General features: G+C 49.8%; 1 protein-coding gene and 1 long non-coding RNA gene across 3 annotated transcripts in view; one reads left to right on the forward strand and one right to left on the reverse strand.

Moving 5' to 3' along the window:
• Nucleotides 1-6,342: 6,342 nt before the first annotated feature.
• The window catches only part of NTN4 (netrin 4), a 37,999-nt gene continuing 30,251 nt past the window's right edge, over nucleotides 6,343-14,090 (reverse strand). For both annotated transcript variants that reach the window (XM_084506307.1, XM_084506308.1), the window contains exons 8-10: nucleotides 13,630-13,698; nucleotides 11,659-11,829; nucleotides 6,343-7,990 (exon numbers count right to left, since the gene is read on the reverse strand). In XM_084506307.1, the coding sequence (XP_084362433.1) occupies nucleotides 7,854-7,990; nucleotides 11,659-11,829; nucleotides 13,630-13,698 (377 nt within the window). In that variant the 3' untranslated portion in view covers nucleotides 6,343-7,853. The remainder of the gene's footprint in view (nucleotides 7,991-11,658; nucleotides 11,830-13,629; nucleotides 13,699-14,090) is intronic.
• Nucleotides 8,259-11,868, forward strand: LOC311429980. The gene is made up of 2 exons (XR_014688487.1): nucleotides 8,259-10,027; nucleotides 10,623-11,868. It is a non-coding gene; the product is annotated as an uncharacterized lncRNA (long non-coding RNA).

The raw sequence follows: 14,090 nt of genomic DNA on the forward strand, positions 1-14,090 counted from the left end.
GGAGCGTGGGCAGTGCCCTGCAGGCCCTGGCTGGCACCCAGCACTGCGAGCCCTGCGCTGCCCTCGGCTGCCCGCAGCAGGGCCGGCCAGGAGCCAGCCAGCCCCTGGCCCTGTGTGCGGTGTTCATCTCGTTCAGGTGCCCCAGCCCTTGGTACTGCTCCTGTGAGATGATGACAGCTGTTTTTTTCAAGCTGTTTTTTTTGTGTCCCTGTGGCAGCACCCTGATGCCCAGCGAGAGCCGTGTGTCCCCCTGCTCAGCAGCAGGATGATGAAGGCCCGGGTGCCTGTCAGGGTGTCCCCATCACCACCACTGCCGTGCGAATGTCCCAGATGGACGGCTCCAAGGACCTCTGCTGGTGGTCCTGCGTGAAGGACATGCCAGCAGCCAGTGCCAGGAGGCACCTCCCCGGGGCTCAGAGCTGCAACCGTATCAGCGGGTAAAGATACCAGAGGGCTCCAAGGCTGGGAATGTGAGGGAGGCAAAGCTGAGGGAAAAATGTACAAACTGTGTTATTTTGTGGCTTTTTGCACTGTAAGGGCAACTATCTGTGTTTGTTCTCTCTTCTGTTTGTCACATAACATGATAGGGAGTCAAAATGGATTTTATTGTGTACCCCTCACATTAAAAAAGTCTGGGAACTAATACCTGAGGTTTGTTTCTCGGCCTATAATGGGCAATGCAGTAGATCCCTTGACAGGATTTTTTTGTTGTTGTTGTTATTCAATGCTTAAGATGATTGACTAATTCATTTCCTTAACCAAAAAAGAAAGGATGAGCCAGTAACCTTTATGGCTCATTATTATTAGGATTGTGCTCTTTCAGGTAGCAGGAAGGACAGAACGGGCCTGGAGGTCATGCTCAGCAGCACGCAGTCATTAGGACAAAATCACTTGGCCACAAGTAAGACCACACAGCACCCTTGATTTTCCATAGGTAACCCCAGTTGACTTTCAAGCATCCTACAAAGCCTGTGTCAAGCTGGCAGCGAGTGAGCGCGGCGGTGCCCGCACCATGAGAGTGCTGCTGGTTGGAAGAGCTGTGCCCCAGAATACGCTCGGCTGCTACCTCACACAGCCTGCAGGATGAAGCACCAAGTTATGTCGGTCATCTGTTCGAGCCTGATGCTGGCATCCAGCTGGCAGGGCCTGGGTGGCTCTTAAATATGTCAACAGCTTCAGATAAATGCCAGGATAGCCTTGTGAACAGGAACCCCAATGGTATTTTCTCTTCTACTGCTGCTATATTAGTTCTGTTTATTTTCTCTCTATTTTGGACATTATATAAAGAAGGAAAGAATCCTTGAATCTATAGAGAACTGAGTGCTGGAAGGAGAAGGTTGAGCGTGCCAGCTGCTCGTTCCTCCTGTGTTCCTGGGTAGTATAACTGGTGCGTGCTTGACTTTTTCCAGATCACAGGGGGTTTAAATGACATGTATGGTATGTCCTTGGTGCATGTCATCATCTGCCAGCTCTTCAAGGATTTCTAAGGATTTAAGCTTGCTTACTGTTTGAACACAGGATGAGTAGCGATTCCTGTTCTCCGGCATGCGTAGGGCTTCCCTGGGGGTGGAAAGGGAGACTGCAGTTCAGGGCGGTTCTCACTTATTTAGCATTTCCCTGTACAAAAGCCGGGAGTTTTCCAGCGCTGCTGCAGCCTGCCTGGGACGCAGTCATTTGTGGAGAACTCCTGGCTGCTGCCGGGGTTATATCGGCATGTAACAATACCTGTCTGGCTCACGAATGTCAGACAAAGCTGTCATAAATCTCTAAGCCCAGCAGTAAAATTAATGGGAATTGCAGGGAGCAGGACCTTGTCAGCTTCATAATAGGGTTGTGGGTGGAAAAAAATTCTCGTGCTTTCCTTCAGGCGTTAGGCAACCGAGCAACTGATGCTCTGTGGCCATTATCCAATTATAAGTGCTTTTTTTGCTCAGAAGCATTCGGTAGTTATTGCTTTTAATGTGTCAAAGTTAAATAGTCACCAGCACAGAGCGAGGGCAAGGGAACAGACCCGGGCCGACAAAACCCGACGTGGCGGCGGCGGGGCCCAACCTTTTCCCCGCTCTGCAATGTCCATCTGATCAGTATCAGCCGGGGTGGGGCGTCCTGTTTACGTTCCTGAGAAGGACTGGCGGTGCTGGCCACCCCACCTTGCTGGCAGGGTGAGGGGTCCAGACCCCATGTACCAGCTGGGACAGCCCCAGGGCCCCCCAAAAAGGGGAAGCCAGCGCTGAGACCGGCCTGCTGCAGGCAGCCGCCTCCGCGTCACGTTGAATGGTATTTACACCACGTTTCAGGGTTTCTGCCGGTCACCCGCCGTGACCAGGAAAATATTTTTGTCCCCTTGGCCGCATAACTTGGCTCCTGTTTTCTTGTTGTTGTTGTTTTTTTCCTCCTGCCTGTGGAGCTATTAGCCACGGCCAGAGCCAAGGCGCGGGGCAGGATGTGCTGCTTGTCTGGAGGCACGGACACGCGGCTCAGCTGCACGGCTTTCAGGAAATTTTCCGCTGGCTGGCACGTGATCCAACATACCACGAAATGGTCAGCACGGCCACCGCGGGGTCACTCCCGAAATGCCCCAGCACAGCCAGGCTGCTCCGGAGGCCGAGGGCCTTTGGCGGCGCAGGGGGGCCGCCGGGTGCTGACCGGCCGAGCCTGCTCAGTGCCTGCGGCTGGCCGCCTGCCATATGCACATCAGTGACCAGCCACCAGCTTGTGGCCTCCCCGCTTCGCTGGCCAGGAAGCCCTCCTGCAGCTCTCAGCCCTGGGAACACAAGGGGTGAGGGCAGCCATGGCTGGGGTCCTACATCCCTGCGCCTGCCTGCAGCAGTGCGGGCAGCTGCTGATGGCACTGCTTGTGCTTCAGCTCTGTTTAACATCCTTGCCCCTGTGAGGGTGGATTCAGCCCCCTGCTCTGCTTTCTGAGTGCCCTTGGTGGCACTTTTTGAGCTACCAAAGGACATTTGTGTCTTCTGGCCTGCAGACCTGTCCCTGCAGGGGGAACTGGGCAGCTGTAACGCCCCTCTCAGCATGCTTCTAGGTCTCTCTACGGCTGCGGTGGGTGCAGGGGATTCTTGCATGACAGGCACCTGCCACTGCCACCTCATGTCAGGGGGGCAAAGCTCCGGTCCCTGTCTTTGTATGTGGAATGAATTTGCTTATCTTCTGCAGGTGTTAGGAAAGCCCACATAAAGGTTATGCAGCAGATGTGACCATATGGAGGCCATACAAACGCTCAAGGTCCAAACACGAGTTACACCTGATGCAAACAAAGGAGAGGAGAACCAGCTCTGATGAAGAGCAGAAACAAAGCAACTGCATTTCTACAGCTATAAATTTTAAGGTAATGATGTTAAAGATATCGCCTACTGAACCACATAGAGAAGACATGTGAATCCAGCATGGGAAATACAGGCATGGGAAATACAGTGATGAAAGATCTTTACTCCTGTCCTTAGAGGTTAATGCCAGCCTTATGGATGGATGCTTGATTTTAATCTCTTTTTCCTTTGTTTCAGTATCTCAGCATGTGTCCCATGCCTGAAGCTGGACTGGATTTTGCACCTGCTGAAAGGGGTGCACATCCACAGCAAATCAGTTCAGGGAAACGTCATTAATGTTTTAGGAAGCAATTTTATTCTTCTAATTAATTTTCATACAGACCCAAGGGCCTTTTGCCAGCCCTGCTTTCCAGATGACTTAGAATGTAGGTCCTGTGTTCAGTGAGTGCACATGAAGTCTACGCACAGCACTGAGAGAACAGACCAAAGGAAGAAATGTTGGCAGTGTGAGCAGCCTGCCCAGGCCAGCGAGCTCGGAAATGTGAGCAGAGAAAAGATAAATGAGAAATGCAGCAGCAAGGATCCCATTGGGATGCATGGCATCCAAATCAGCCTTCTTGTACGCCTCTCCTACCACTCAGAAAGTGTCCCCATAGAGCTTGGAAATGCCTTGAACTGCAGGTCACATTGCAGGGAACAAGACTTGGGCATGCCAACATCTTCTTTGGCCTGTGTGCATCAGTGGGGCTTCAACATATCTGTGAGCACATCACCTCTGTGGGCACATCACCTCCATGAGTACAACACGTCTGTGCACACATCACATCTGTGAGCACCCAGCATTGCTCTTGCTCTGAACAAGCCACTGCAGTGACAGAGCAGAGAGGGGCTGGGCACGGCCTGGAGCTGGGCTGGGCATGCAGAGCAGCTCCCCAGTGCCTGGTACTGCATGTTACCCTCTTGACCACGCTAACATTTGCAATAAGCCAACAAGTTTTCCATATATAGTACATTTCCCAGCTCGTGAGTCTTGCTGAGGCCTCACTGCCCTCCCTTGCAGCAATAAAAGGCATTTGTAATGTTTCCGTGCTGAACTGTGGGAAAAGAGCGGTAAGAAGCGGTGACCCCTGGGTACAGGCATGCTTTGGAAACACCGTCATCGAAAAATCAACACATCCGTCCAGGAGGGCCTCAGGCAGCCGGCCTCCTCCTGCCGTACCACAGCCAGTGCTCCTCTGGACGCCGGGGCAGCAGCCACTGGACATTTCTGAGATGTTTATTCTGTCCGCTGTTGATACTGAAAGTCAATACAATAACTAAAAATAGAGATTAAAAAAATAATAAAGCAAAACAAAAACAAAAAAGCAAACCCAACAACACAACACTGCAGCTATTTGTTCCTGAGTTGTTCTGTTTACCCGTACTGGCCCTGCTCTCCGTTTGGGCGGTCTGGTACTACCAGATGTTCAGTCACGTTCAGCAGCACGGTCGCATCCCAGAAGGTTTCTCCCCACAGCACATCTACATTAAACACGCCTGTAACTTTCCACGGCAGCTGGAGGAGCGCCTTCCTCTGTGACAGCGACACCTGGCCAGGACGGGCCCTGCGCACGTGCCACCAGCCCAGCCCTGAGCCCTGCAGAGCCAGGGGAAAGCTCACCCTGCCGGCAGGGTTTTACTTATCAAGAAACTGTGTGTGTAACATATGTCCCTGAGGGAGGATGTGGGGTATCCCAAGAACATGTGGGGTGCAGCCTTCTCCAAACACCAAGCGCCATGTTAGTGAAAACTATTGGGCAAATCTTTGTGGCTCGTCCTGCTCTTTTTTCACAGGTAGCAGTGACGGCAGACAACAGCAGAGAAATCTGCACGTGCTCAGCAGATTATTTAGTTTAGTATGTTGTGCTGACAACCCTCATGTCACGGGATTTGGGTTTGGAGATACACAGTAGAAGGAGGGACTGAAATCCCGTAAACTTGTGCTGGCAGGACTGGGTGTCCCCCTTCTCTGAAGAGCTTATGGGTGAACACACCAGAAAGAGCGAAGAGGTCTCCCATGTGTATCTTGGGAGAATATAGGTTTGGAATATAGGTCCATATCTGGACACACTGGGTGGGATGGTGGGAGGTGTCCTGCCCATGGCAGGGGGGTTAGAACCAGGTGGTCTTTGAGGTTCTTTCCAACCCAAGCCATCCTATGCTTCTCCATGAATCTATTTATTCTATGATAAACTCACTCAGTTGTGAAGATTTGTGTCCAAATATGCTTTTCTGGCTGCCTGGCCACCTTACTACTGTGAGGTGATCTTACATGAATGGAGACGACTACTGATGTCGGGTTGCTTTCCTGCTTTGCTGATGGCTCAACTCTGTGCTTCACTGCAGGTACAGTCAGCCGTTCTGCAGTAGAACCGTTCTACGGTTCTGAAGTAGCCGTTCCCTTGGCTTAGCCCTGTTGTGACTTCAGACTGCATGACAAACTTCACACCACAGGGCATGGGAGCTGAGACTGCACCCAGCTCAGTCAGATTCAGAGTCTACATCCAGAAGTCAAGGTCCCTAACAGCCCCACCAAGACCCTCTACCTCCTCGCTGCTCATTTCTGGTACTTAATTTCACTCTGCAGTGCCCTTGAACACATTTTGCCAAAGTGTTTGCTTCCCACAGCCTTTTTTTTTTTTTTTTTTCCTTTACAGTTTCAAATATTTCAAATGTAGGCAGCGAGCCTGATTTCAGCTGTCCTTGACTTGGTGTTTATTCGTTACTGCTCTGCAGATCAGCCACCAGGTTTGTATGGATGCAAGGATCCAGCCAGCACTGAAAATATTTAGGTAGCAATTCCCCATCTTCTGAGAAGAGCCTATGACTAAGACTCCTCAAAGGGACCTGAAGCTAGCTTTCTGTGAGCCATTCAAGTGACTTGGCTTTTTATCATATGGCAAATGTTACCCCCCAGGGAGGAAAACATGCCCCACAGCAGCTTCTCTTCACACTCAGCTGTGCTCTTCAGTAGCATGAAGACCACAATGCCAGCAGTATAAGCAGGAGCAGGAGACGAAGATGTTGAAATCATAATATATTTATTACATAGATGAGATATAAAAACAAATTACCAAAATAGTATCATTTTTTTTTTGTGAGTCCACAGGACCTTGAAAGAAAAATACATACGTAAAGCAGATTGGTAGACTTGTAGCTTTTATGATGTTTTAAGTCTGCCTTTTCTTTCCTCTCATACTCCTGAACAAAATACACTTTATGCAAGGTGGTTTAAAGATGCTTTACAGAAAAGATATACTTTAGTGCTGAAAACTGCAGTAAACTGTGCTATATTCCATACTGGTGTTAATGAGGAAGTATAATGGCCGTATATATTGCAAACAATAACACAGAAGAAAACAACTCAAACATTCAGTTTTAAATACTAACATAAAAATAAAATAAACTCCAGGCCCATCGTGAATCACTGGGTAGGGATATGTGAATGGGAGTCCTTTCCATTCTCCGGATCCACTCCTTCTCCTGCAGGCAGAGTTTCCTCCTCTGGCAATTGCATTTTTATTCCAAAGTCTCTTCTTTTCGTACTGCTTGCCAAGTCTTGCTGGAGTCCTGCCCATGGAGTCCGAGCGCTGGTCTGAAGCTGGGACTTCAGTGCAAATGCTTACTATCTTTCAGACTGCACCCTGGGATGCTGTGAGCGGCCCGTGCCAGGCTGGCTGTTCCCTTTATGCCGTCAACGCTGTCCAGCTGGGGCGTCTTCAGGAGTGCTTCTGTTTCAAGAAGGTTTTCTCAAGTGCCACCTTCAGCCTCTTCGTTCCCCAACACAATCCGGCCTTCCACACCGTGAAGTGGCAGGTAGTAAAGTGCTTTATACAATGAAATATTTACAAGGGGCTGGGTTCATATTTTAACACTTCAAGGACAAGTGCTCAGAGACGCCGTGCCCTGCGGAGCCGGCTCTTCTCCGCAGCGAAGGCGGAGAGCCAGCACCCGCCCTGCTTCACACGTGCACGAGGGCAGAGGAATTCACGCCACCTGGCACGTCTGCCTGCACGAGCACGAGCAGGGGGTTGAGCCCCTGCAGCCTCCAGTGGGATGGCGAGGTGAGGAGCAGGCAGCACCCAGCCCTCTGCCACGGGCGCCTGCTGCCAGCCCTGCCCGCCCTGCAGCTGCCTCTGAGAGTGACTCCAGATCCATGCTAGTGGTACTGGCAGCACTTCCCAGCTGCAGATCATGGGCAGGCTTTCCCCCTGGCAGGTGGAAAAATAGGTCGGGGTGATGGGTGGCTTTGTGGGTGTTGCTCTGGCGCTGCCCTGGAGCCAGACCAGAGGCCCCCCTCCCTTCTGTTCCCCTCAAAGAGCCAGGCTCAGGGAGCGCCTGGCAAGAAAGCTACAGGCGAGTAAATGGGCATTGACCAGGAATTGTTAAATTAGACAGCGCCTACAAATCATAACGCCTCGCTACACGTTTTGGCACTATTTTCTTACGTTCCAGTTTTCATCCTAGAGATCTTCCCTCTGTGAAGGCTTTTGCATTTTGTGCATGAAGAAATGCCCTAGGGGTCGCGCACATCTAGTTGCAGTCTCTCTTTAAAATCTCCAGGACCTTTCTTCCAAGAGCTGACTTCCACTGGTGGACAAAGCTTTTCATGTTGACGATGAGCCTGCCCGTCCGCACATCCTCGTGTCCTGCCACCAGGTACTCCAAGCCTGCAAACCAGCAAAGTGGTCAGGGACTGCACAGCGCTGTGCTCATGAGGGCTCTAATTGTGGCAAACAGCCTGAACTATCTAGTCCTGAGTAAAAAAGCACTTATACAGTGAAATATTGGCATTTATGACTTTCAACTATGTCTGCATATCTACACCTCCATCTGTATCTATGCAAAAATGATCCCAGAGGTGCAGCTGTCACAGAGATGCTATAAGCAAGCTTTGATTGTGCTGGCTTCTAAATATAAACTGAAATTCTAAATATAAATTGAATTTGAGGTCTTGGGGCTGGCAGGACAAGTTTCTGTACCTTGTTTACAAACTGATGCTGCACTCATTTGGCAGCCACCTGCCTCAGGCCTCCCTTAATACCTGGAAATTGGTCAGCTGAGCTCATTCCAGCAGTGACCGTGCAGGATGGCCCCGTACTTGTGTACTGCTCAAAATCCTCCTGATGCTGTGGGGTAAATGAAACATAGAGGGGAGAAAAACTTTCCTTTCAACCTCCTTGTAAAAGTGCATTACATTTTCTCAGAAATGACATTCCCGGTGATTTCCACAGTGGTTGTTTGGAGCATTCATGTGCCTGCGTATATATGAGTGGCACGCGAGCATCCTCCCTGTACCCTGGCACTGCCAGGATGTCATGCACCAGCCCAGTTTTCCAGCTGGATGCTGGTGGGAGGGTCGAAAGGTGCTCCTGGCTCTGGGGCATGGCTCATGGGGCACTTGGAGCCACGCAGAGGTTGCCTGCGGGGAGGACGGGGTGAGGCTGCCCTGGGGCAGGTGGGGGCCCAGGGCCCTTCCAGTCACCCAGCTCCAGCCCGGCCGCAGCAGGCAGTCAGCTCGTGTTTTCTTGGGTTTTTGTTTTGCTGCTCATAAGGGAACGCTGTGGCAGGGGGACAGTGTCCTCTATTTAAAGGTCAAGCATGTTTTCTTTAATTCAATACAATTTGTTATCTACTCCATCTGAGCTTCTGGGCACACACATCCTCTCTTCTGCCAAGTAAACACAGGATATGTGCCTGGCAGGAATAGCCTTTGTGAGACCTTCATTTTGGCCATGTCAATCCTGCTGCTGTAAACATCACTTTTCAAGGGCTCCTAAATCTACTCCCTTGAGAGAAAAATGTGGCACACGCTCTTTGAGAGAAAGCTAATATTGCTTTGGCTGCTGATTCTCTTTCTGTAGGAAGATTCAGCCTCCTAGATCGTCAGTTTGACTTTACAGAAGTGTAAAACCAAAACAAAATGAACTACCGAGGTGCCACAAGCCAGCACTAGAGGCTGTGAGCTTTGCCTGTGTTGCTAGCAGGGAGTGCTCTGCTTGTGCATGTGTGTGTGGCAGAGCTGAGATTCGGACGGGCTCCTGCTCTGCGCAGACAGCCAAGATGTTGGCATCTTTCTTTGTTCTCCCCAAAATCCAGCCTGCCCCAGTGAGCCTGTGTGCGAGGGAAGGTGTGCCAGTGTGGGGAACACCCTCTCTCAGGAACCTCAGCACATTTATCATCTGGAAACAGCCTGTGGAGATCTGATAAATGCAGGGAGGTTTTATTTCGTGTCAGAACATTTAAGAGCCTACCCTCCATTTGGTATCACATCAGCACTGTGAAACACAACAAAAATTTGTTTTTCTTTCTTCTGCTTTTATATAGTTTTTAAAATCTCCTCTATGTTTTTAGGAGATGTGATCTTCATTACAGCTAGATGTCAGGAAATTGCTTTATGTCAGCTTGGATTTTTATCCTGCTGGTGGTGGTGGTTTACTCATCTGGAGGTCACAAGCTCTACTCCGAGAGAGGGTTAAGTCTGCTAATATGGTATTGCCAACCACCCAGAAATGAATGTGGTAGCTGAAGGAAATAATGAGACAGTAAAAAATATTTGGGATCCCCCTTTTTTTCTTCATTTTGAAGTGTTTGATTGATTGGTTCTTTAAGGTGCACTCAGCTGATGTTTTCAAGTTTCCCACCAGGACCAAGAGATATTCCGAACTCCAGCAGCTGCATTTCAAGAAAACATCAAGCTTTGTGAGGTAAGTCATAAGAGCTGGCAACACTGCAGGCACAGGAATGGGCTGCCTGTATGGGATGGGACCCAAGCGCACGCACCACTGCCCTGAACCAGCTGCTGCGACTCCTTCTGCAGCTGGCTGGGAGAAACAGGCTCCTCTGCAGCACCACGGGGAGAAGCTGGGCTGCTAAGATGTAATGGCCTGCAGTGGAGAGAGCTCAGTAGACACTTTGCAGAAGCCTAAAATATCATGGAGGTGATGGTCGTGTGACGTGGCAGCGATGCTGTGAGTGGCCAGGAAAGGGATAACTCCTGATGTGTCAGACACCTAAAGACAGTCACAGCCACACTCCTCTGCTGATGTCTAAGAAGCAGCAATCTTAATGGACTGTGTTCGCTGCTCTCTTCTCTGCTGGGGGAAATCAGGGAAGCTCCCTGAAGCTTACAGACTCACAAAGCTGGGTGTCAGGTGCGGGGCTGCCCCGTGCAGTCGGTGTCTGAAAGCTTATGTTGCTTTCCTCCAGGTTTGTATTAAGGCAGATTATGCACCTGGGCTTTCTGGCTTGTGTTTGCATTGCATACAGAAAATTAAAACATCTGTATCTATTTCATTACAGATTTATGGTGTTTTACCACTACCCAAAGTCTTGCTGTGCTTAAACAGTGAAGTCCTGCCTCATGCTGCTGATCCGTCTGACCCTTGCACCTGACCAACTGCAGCCGTGCTATCAGGGCAGGCTGCCTTCAAAGCCAAATACTCCGGTGGACATGAAAGAAGACTGCAAATGCCTCATCAATGAGTAACCTTTCTGTATGATACAGCCTTGCAGACAGCACCGTCCCCTTAAGGAAGCTCCTAATGCTGCACATGTAGAAGAAATCTCAGTACTGAAGTCAACGCTTTGATCAGTGATTGCCAGGCAGTGTATGCACCTTAGAGAAAGAAAGTCCTTTATCTGAGTTTGTAACTCTTGGTTTATCTTGGAGTTGTAAAGAAAGCTGTGTCAACCGTATCTTGGTTTTGCTCTGTTGAAGAAAACCCTGACTATACATTTCCCCTCCTAAGGGGACTACATGCACAGTTTAACCAGAACTGATTATACTTCATTTCAGTGAAAGATGAGAAAAAACTATGAAGCCAAAGCTTCCCTTGCACTGCATAAGAGAGGCTCTTATGAGAGCCATAAGAGAGGCTCTGAACCTTGCAGATGCTAATTAATGTTAGTTTGAAAGAGACATCTTCCCTTGAGATTAGGCTCTATCTTCAGTACAATATAATGACACAGATTAGATTTAAATGTGCTTTTATGGATTCCAATTAGCATTAGTTTTGGAAAGATCTGACATATAGTCATGGTGCAACATCCATCTACCTCCCTGTGGGAACACACTGAGACTGGTACAGCTGTAACGCTGTTACTACACTCCAGGAAGAGCAATTGTACTTGAAAAAGTCTGCAGAATGAACCAAGGTTTTCTCTACAAAATTCAAATTTGACAGAGATTGCTGTTGGAATCCAAATGATTTAGAAGCCAATACTTTAATGAGCACTGGGTTGCAGTTTTAAACTCATTGGCATGAGGGGACTGAGGACAGAGGATGAAATCTGTGTGAATACGGTGGGGATGTATTTCCTGGGGATTCAAACCTACCAGGATTGAGGATTGGACAAGTGCAGCCTCTGTTAGTCCAGGACTCAGGGTAGAGCGTCCTCTTGCCCCGCAGGATCTTCAGCTTTGTAGATTTCAAGACTTTCTTGACCTTCACATTGACTTCAGCATGGGAGCCCTTGTCATGCGCTGACAAGATCTTCGTCTTTATCACTGAGAAGAGAGGAGTTAAATACAGCAATATAAAAATAATTTACAGTGGTCTTTTTTGTGTCTAGTGCACGTCTGGGTGAAACGGTGAGATAAATGACTGTGCTACACTGGTGTTAGCCAGATGCTCCTTGCTGGGGAGCACAGCTGCAGGGGGAATGCCCTTGTCCCCACACCTGTGGGCAGGGACACCACCAGATGGTCTGGCCACAGCCCCTGAACTTGCCACGCAGGCAGTGGGAGAGGCCCCATGACATCATTTTCAAAACTTGTGAGGGTCAAGATTTCCCCAGAGAGAGCCTTGGTTTTAGGGATGGGCCTTGAGGCCTTGCAGGGCTCTGGCCAAGCAGACGAGGCAGCAGGCAGGGATGTGAAGGGCTGTCCCCATCCTGCCTGGGACCTGCTTTGAAGAACCACCGCATCCAAACGCAGAGACTGAGACGTTGGTGGGGACTGAGGCAAATCATGGAGCGTTTTTGCTCACAGGCACACCCCAATCACCTGGTATCCCCTGTGGGATGGGGTTAGAAGCGGGATACCCCATGACTGCCAGCAGTCCCCATGTGGTGGAGGCTCAGGGCCCAGGTCCCACACATCAGCCAGCCCTGGACCACACTGATGCCTCCAGCGGTGCTTTACTCAGCACTGCATGTTATGAACCACGGGGAAACCTTTCCTCTGACGGTATGGCCTCCTGAAACTCGTGATGAGCCCCATAACTCATCTGTCTCTCCAGCTGAGCTGACACCTTTGCATGTTGAGTGATGAAAGGGTGGGAAGCCTGAGTGCACTTTAGATAAGATTTATGAACTTGGGTTTTTCGTGCCTTTTTTTTCATTTCTTATCTTTTGCAAGATTAAACACAGTCACTATCGCAGCCAGGAAGCAAAGCAAAGCAAAATCAGATTTTTTCTAATATCACTAAGCCAGAGCTATATTTCAACAACTCGCGGCCCCTTGAACTTCTCTTTGTGGGCTGCTCCACAGCCTGCAGAGGTGTGGATTATCTCCCTGCACGTTTTCAACTTTAGTGCAAGACGAAACAGGTGCAAGAAACCTCTGGAAGGCTTTGACGGGAGGGAGTGCTGCACAAAGCATTCCTTGCTCTGCAGCAGTATGAGGGAGGTGGTTCACTGGCACAGACCAGAGAGGTCTTGGGGAATAAAGTGCCTCCTCTCGTTCATTCAGATCCAATGTGCAATGCCCACATCACCCCACTGCATCAGCTGAGCTCTGCCGACAGGGTGAAGTGGCTGCCAGAGCTGTCTTCTCTGTGTGTTGTCTTCTGTGGTGATCTCTGTCTCTCCTTGCACTCAGTGTAAGTCAGATTTAGTGATTCTAGACCACATGTGGGGCACCTGGTCTATAGAGAGATTTTCAGTGACTCATTTTTTGTAACAGTTCTCAGGGCCCTTCCAGCTCTTGCCTTCCCGTGATTTCGGCACAAGGGTACTTTGGTAGCAAGAGGGGCACCTAACAGCAAGATGCTTCACCCAGCTTGACTAGGCACCATGGGATCTATATTCCTTGGGAAGTGCAAAGATCTGTCCTGAGACTAAGTAGCCCATGGGTCTGCAGGGCTGACCCACTGCATTGCTGAGTGCATGCAGAGGTGTTAGGGGACACAGGGGCTTGGGACACTGCCTCCCTTATCCCCTGCACAGTGATTGAATGTCAGGCTGTGTCTGTGTGCTGGAGTTTGCTCTCAGGGGATTCTGCTCCCCTCTTCAGAGAGAGGTTTGGTCCAATACCATACTTCTGTAGGACCTCCTTGTAGGACCCCACCACCTCACCGCAACTCACCGTAGGTGTACTTCATCCCACAGAAGACCTTGGGATTGCCCAAAACTTGCTCTTTACACTCACATTTACCTGTGGGAAAAAAGCAAAGTGAATGTCTGTGAATCATTCCTCCCAGCAGGGAGCTTTGCAGGGGTCAATGGCGAGTTATGTGGGCCTGGCTGGGGAGAAAAGGAGGTGTCGGAGGTGGCCGCTGTGATGGGCAGGATCATGGTCTCAGCCCCCATGCTACAGAAGGGGCTTGGCCACATCACCAGGACCTGCAGTCCACAAGCCCCTGCAAAAAGCCCTGTTTTCAGATCCAGGCTGAACACACAGCCTTAGTCCAAGGGCAATCATTCCTTGTTTACAATTTGAAGAGAAGGGAAACAAAGGCCTTATTATGTGGCCTCAGGATGCAAATAACATGCATGTCTTTCCCTTTGGTATTTTCCACACTGTAATGTACCAGACATGATTCTAGA

The sequence above is a fragment of the Aythya ferina genome (genome assembly GCF_964211825.1).
Source record: "Aythya ferina genome assembly, chromosome: 1".
Lineage (NCBI taxonomy): Eukaryota > Metazoa > Chordata > Aves > Anseriformes > Anatidae > Aythya > Aythya ferina.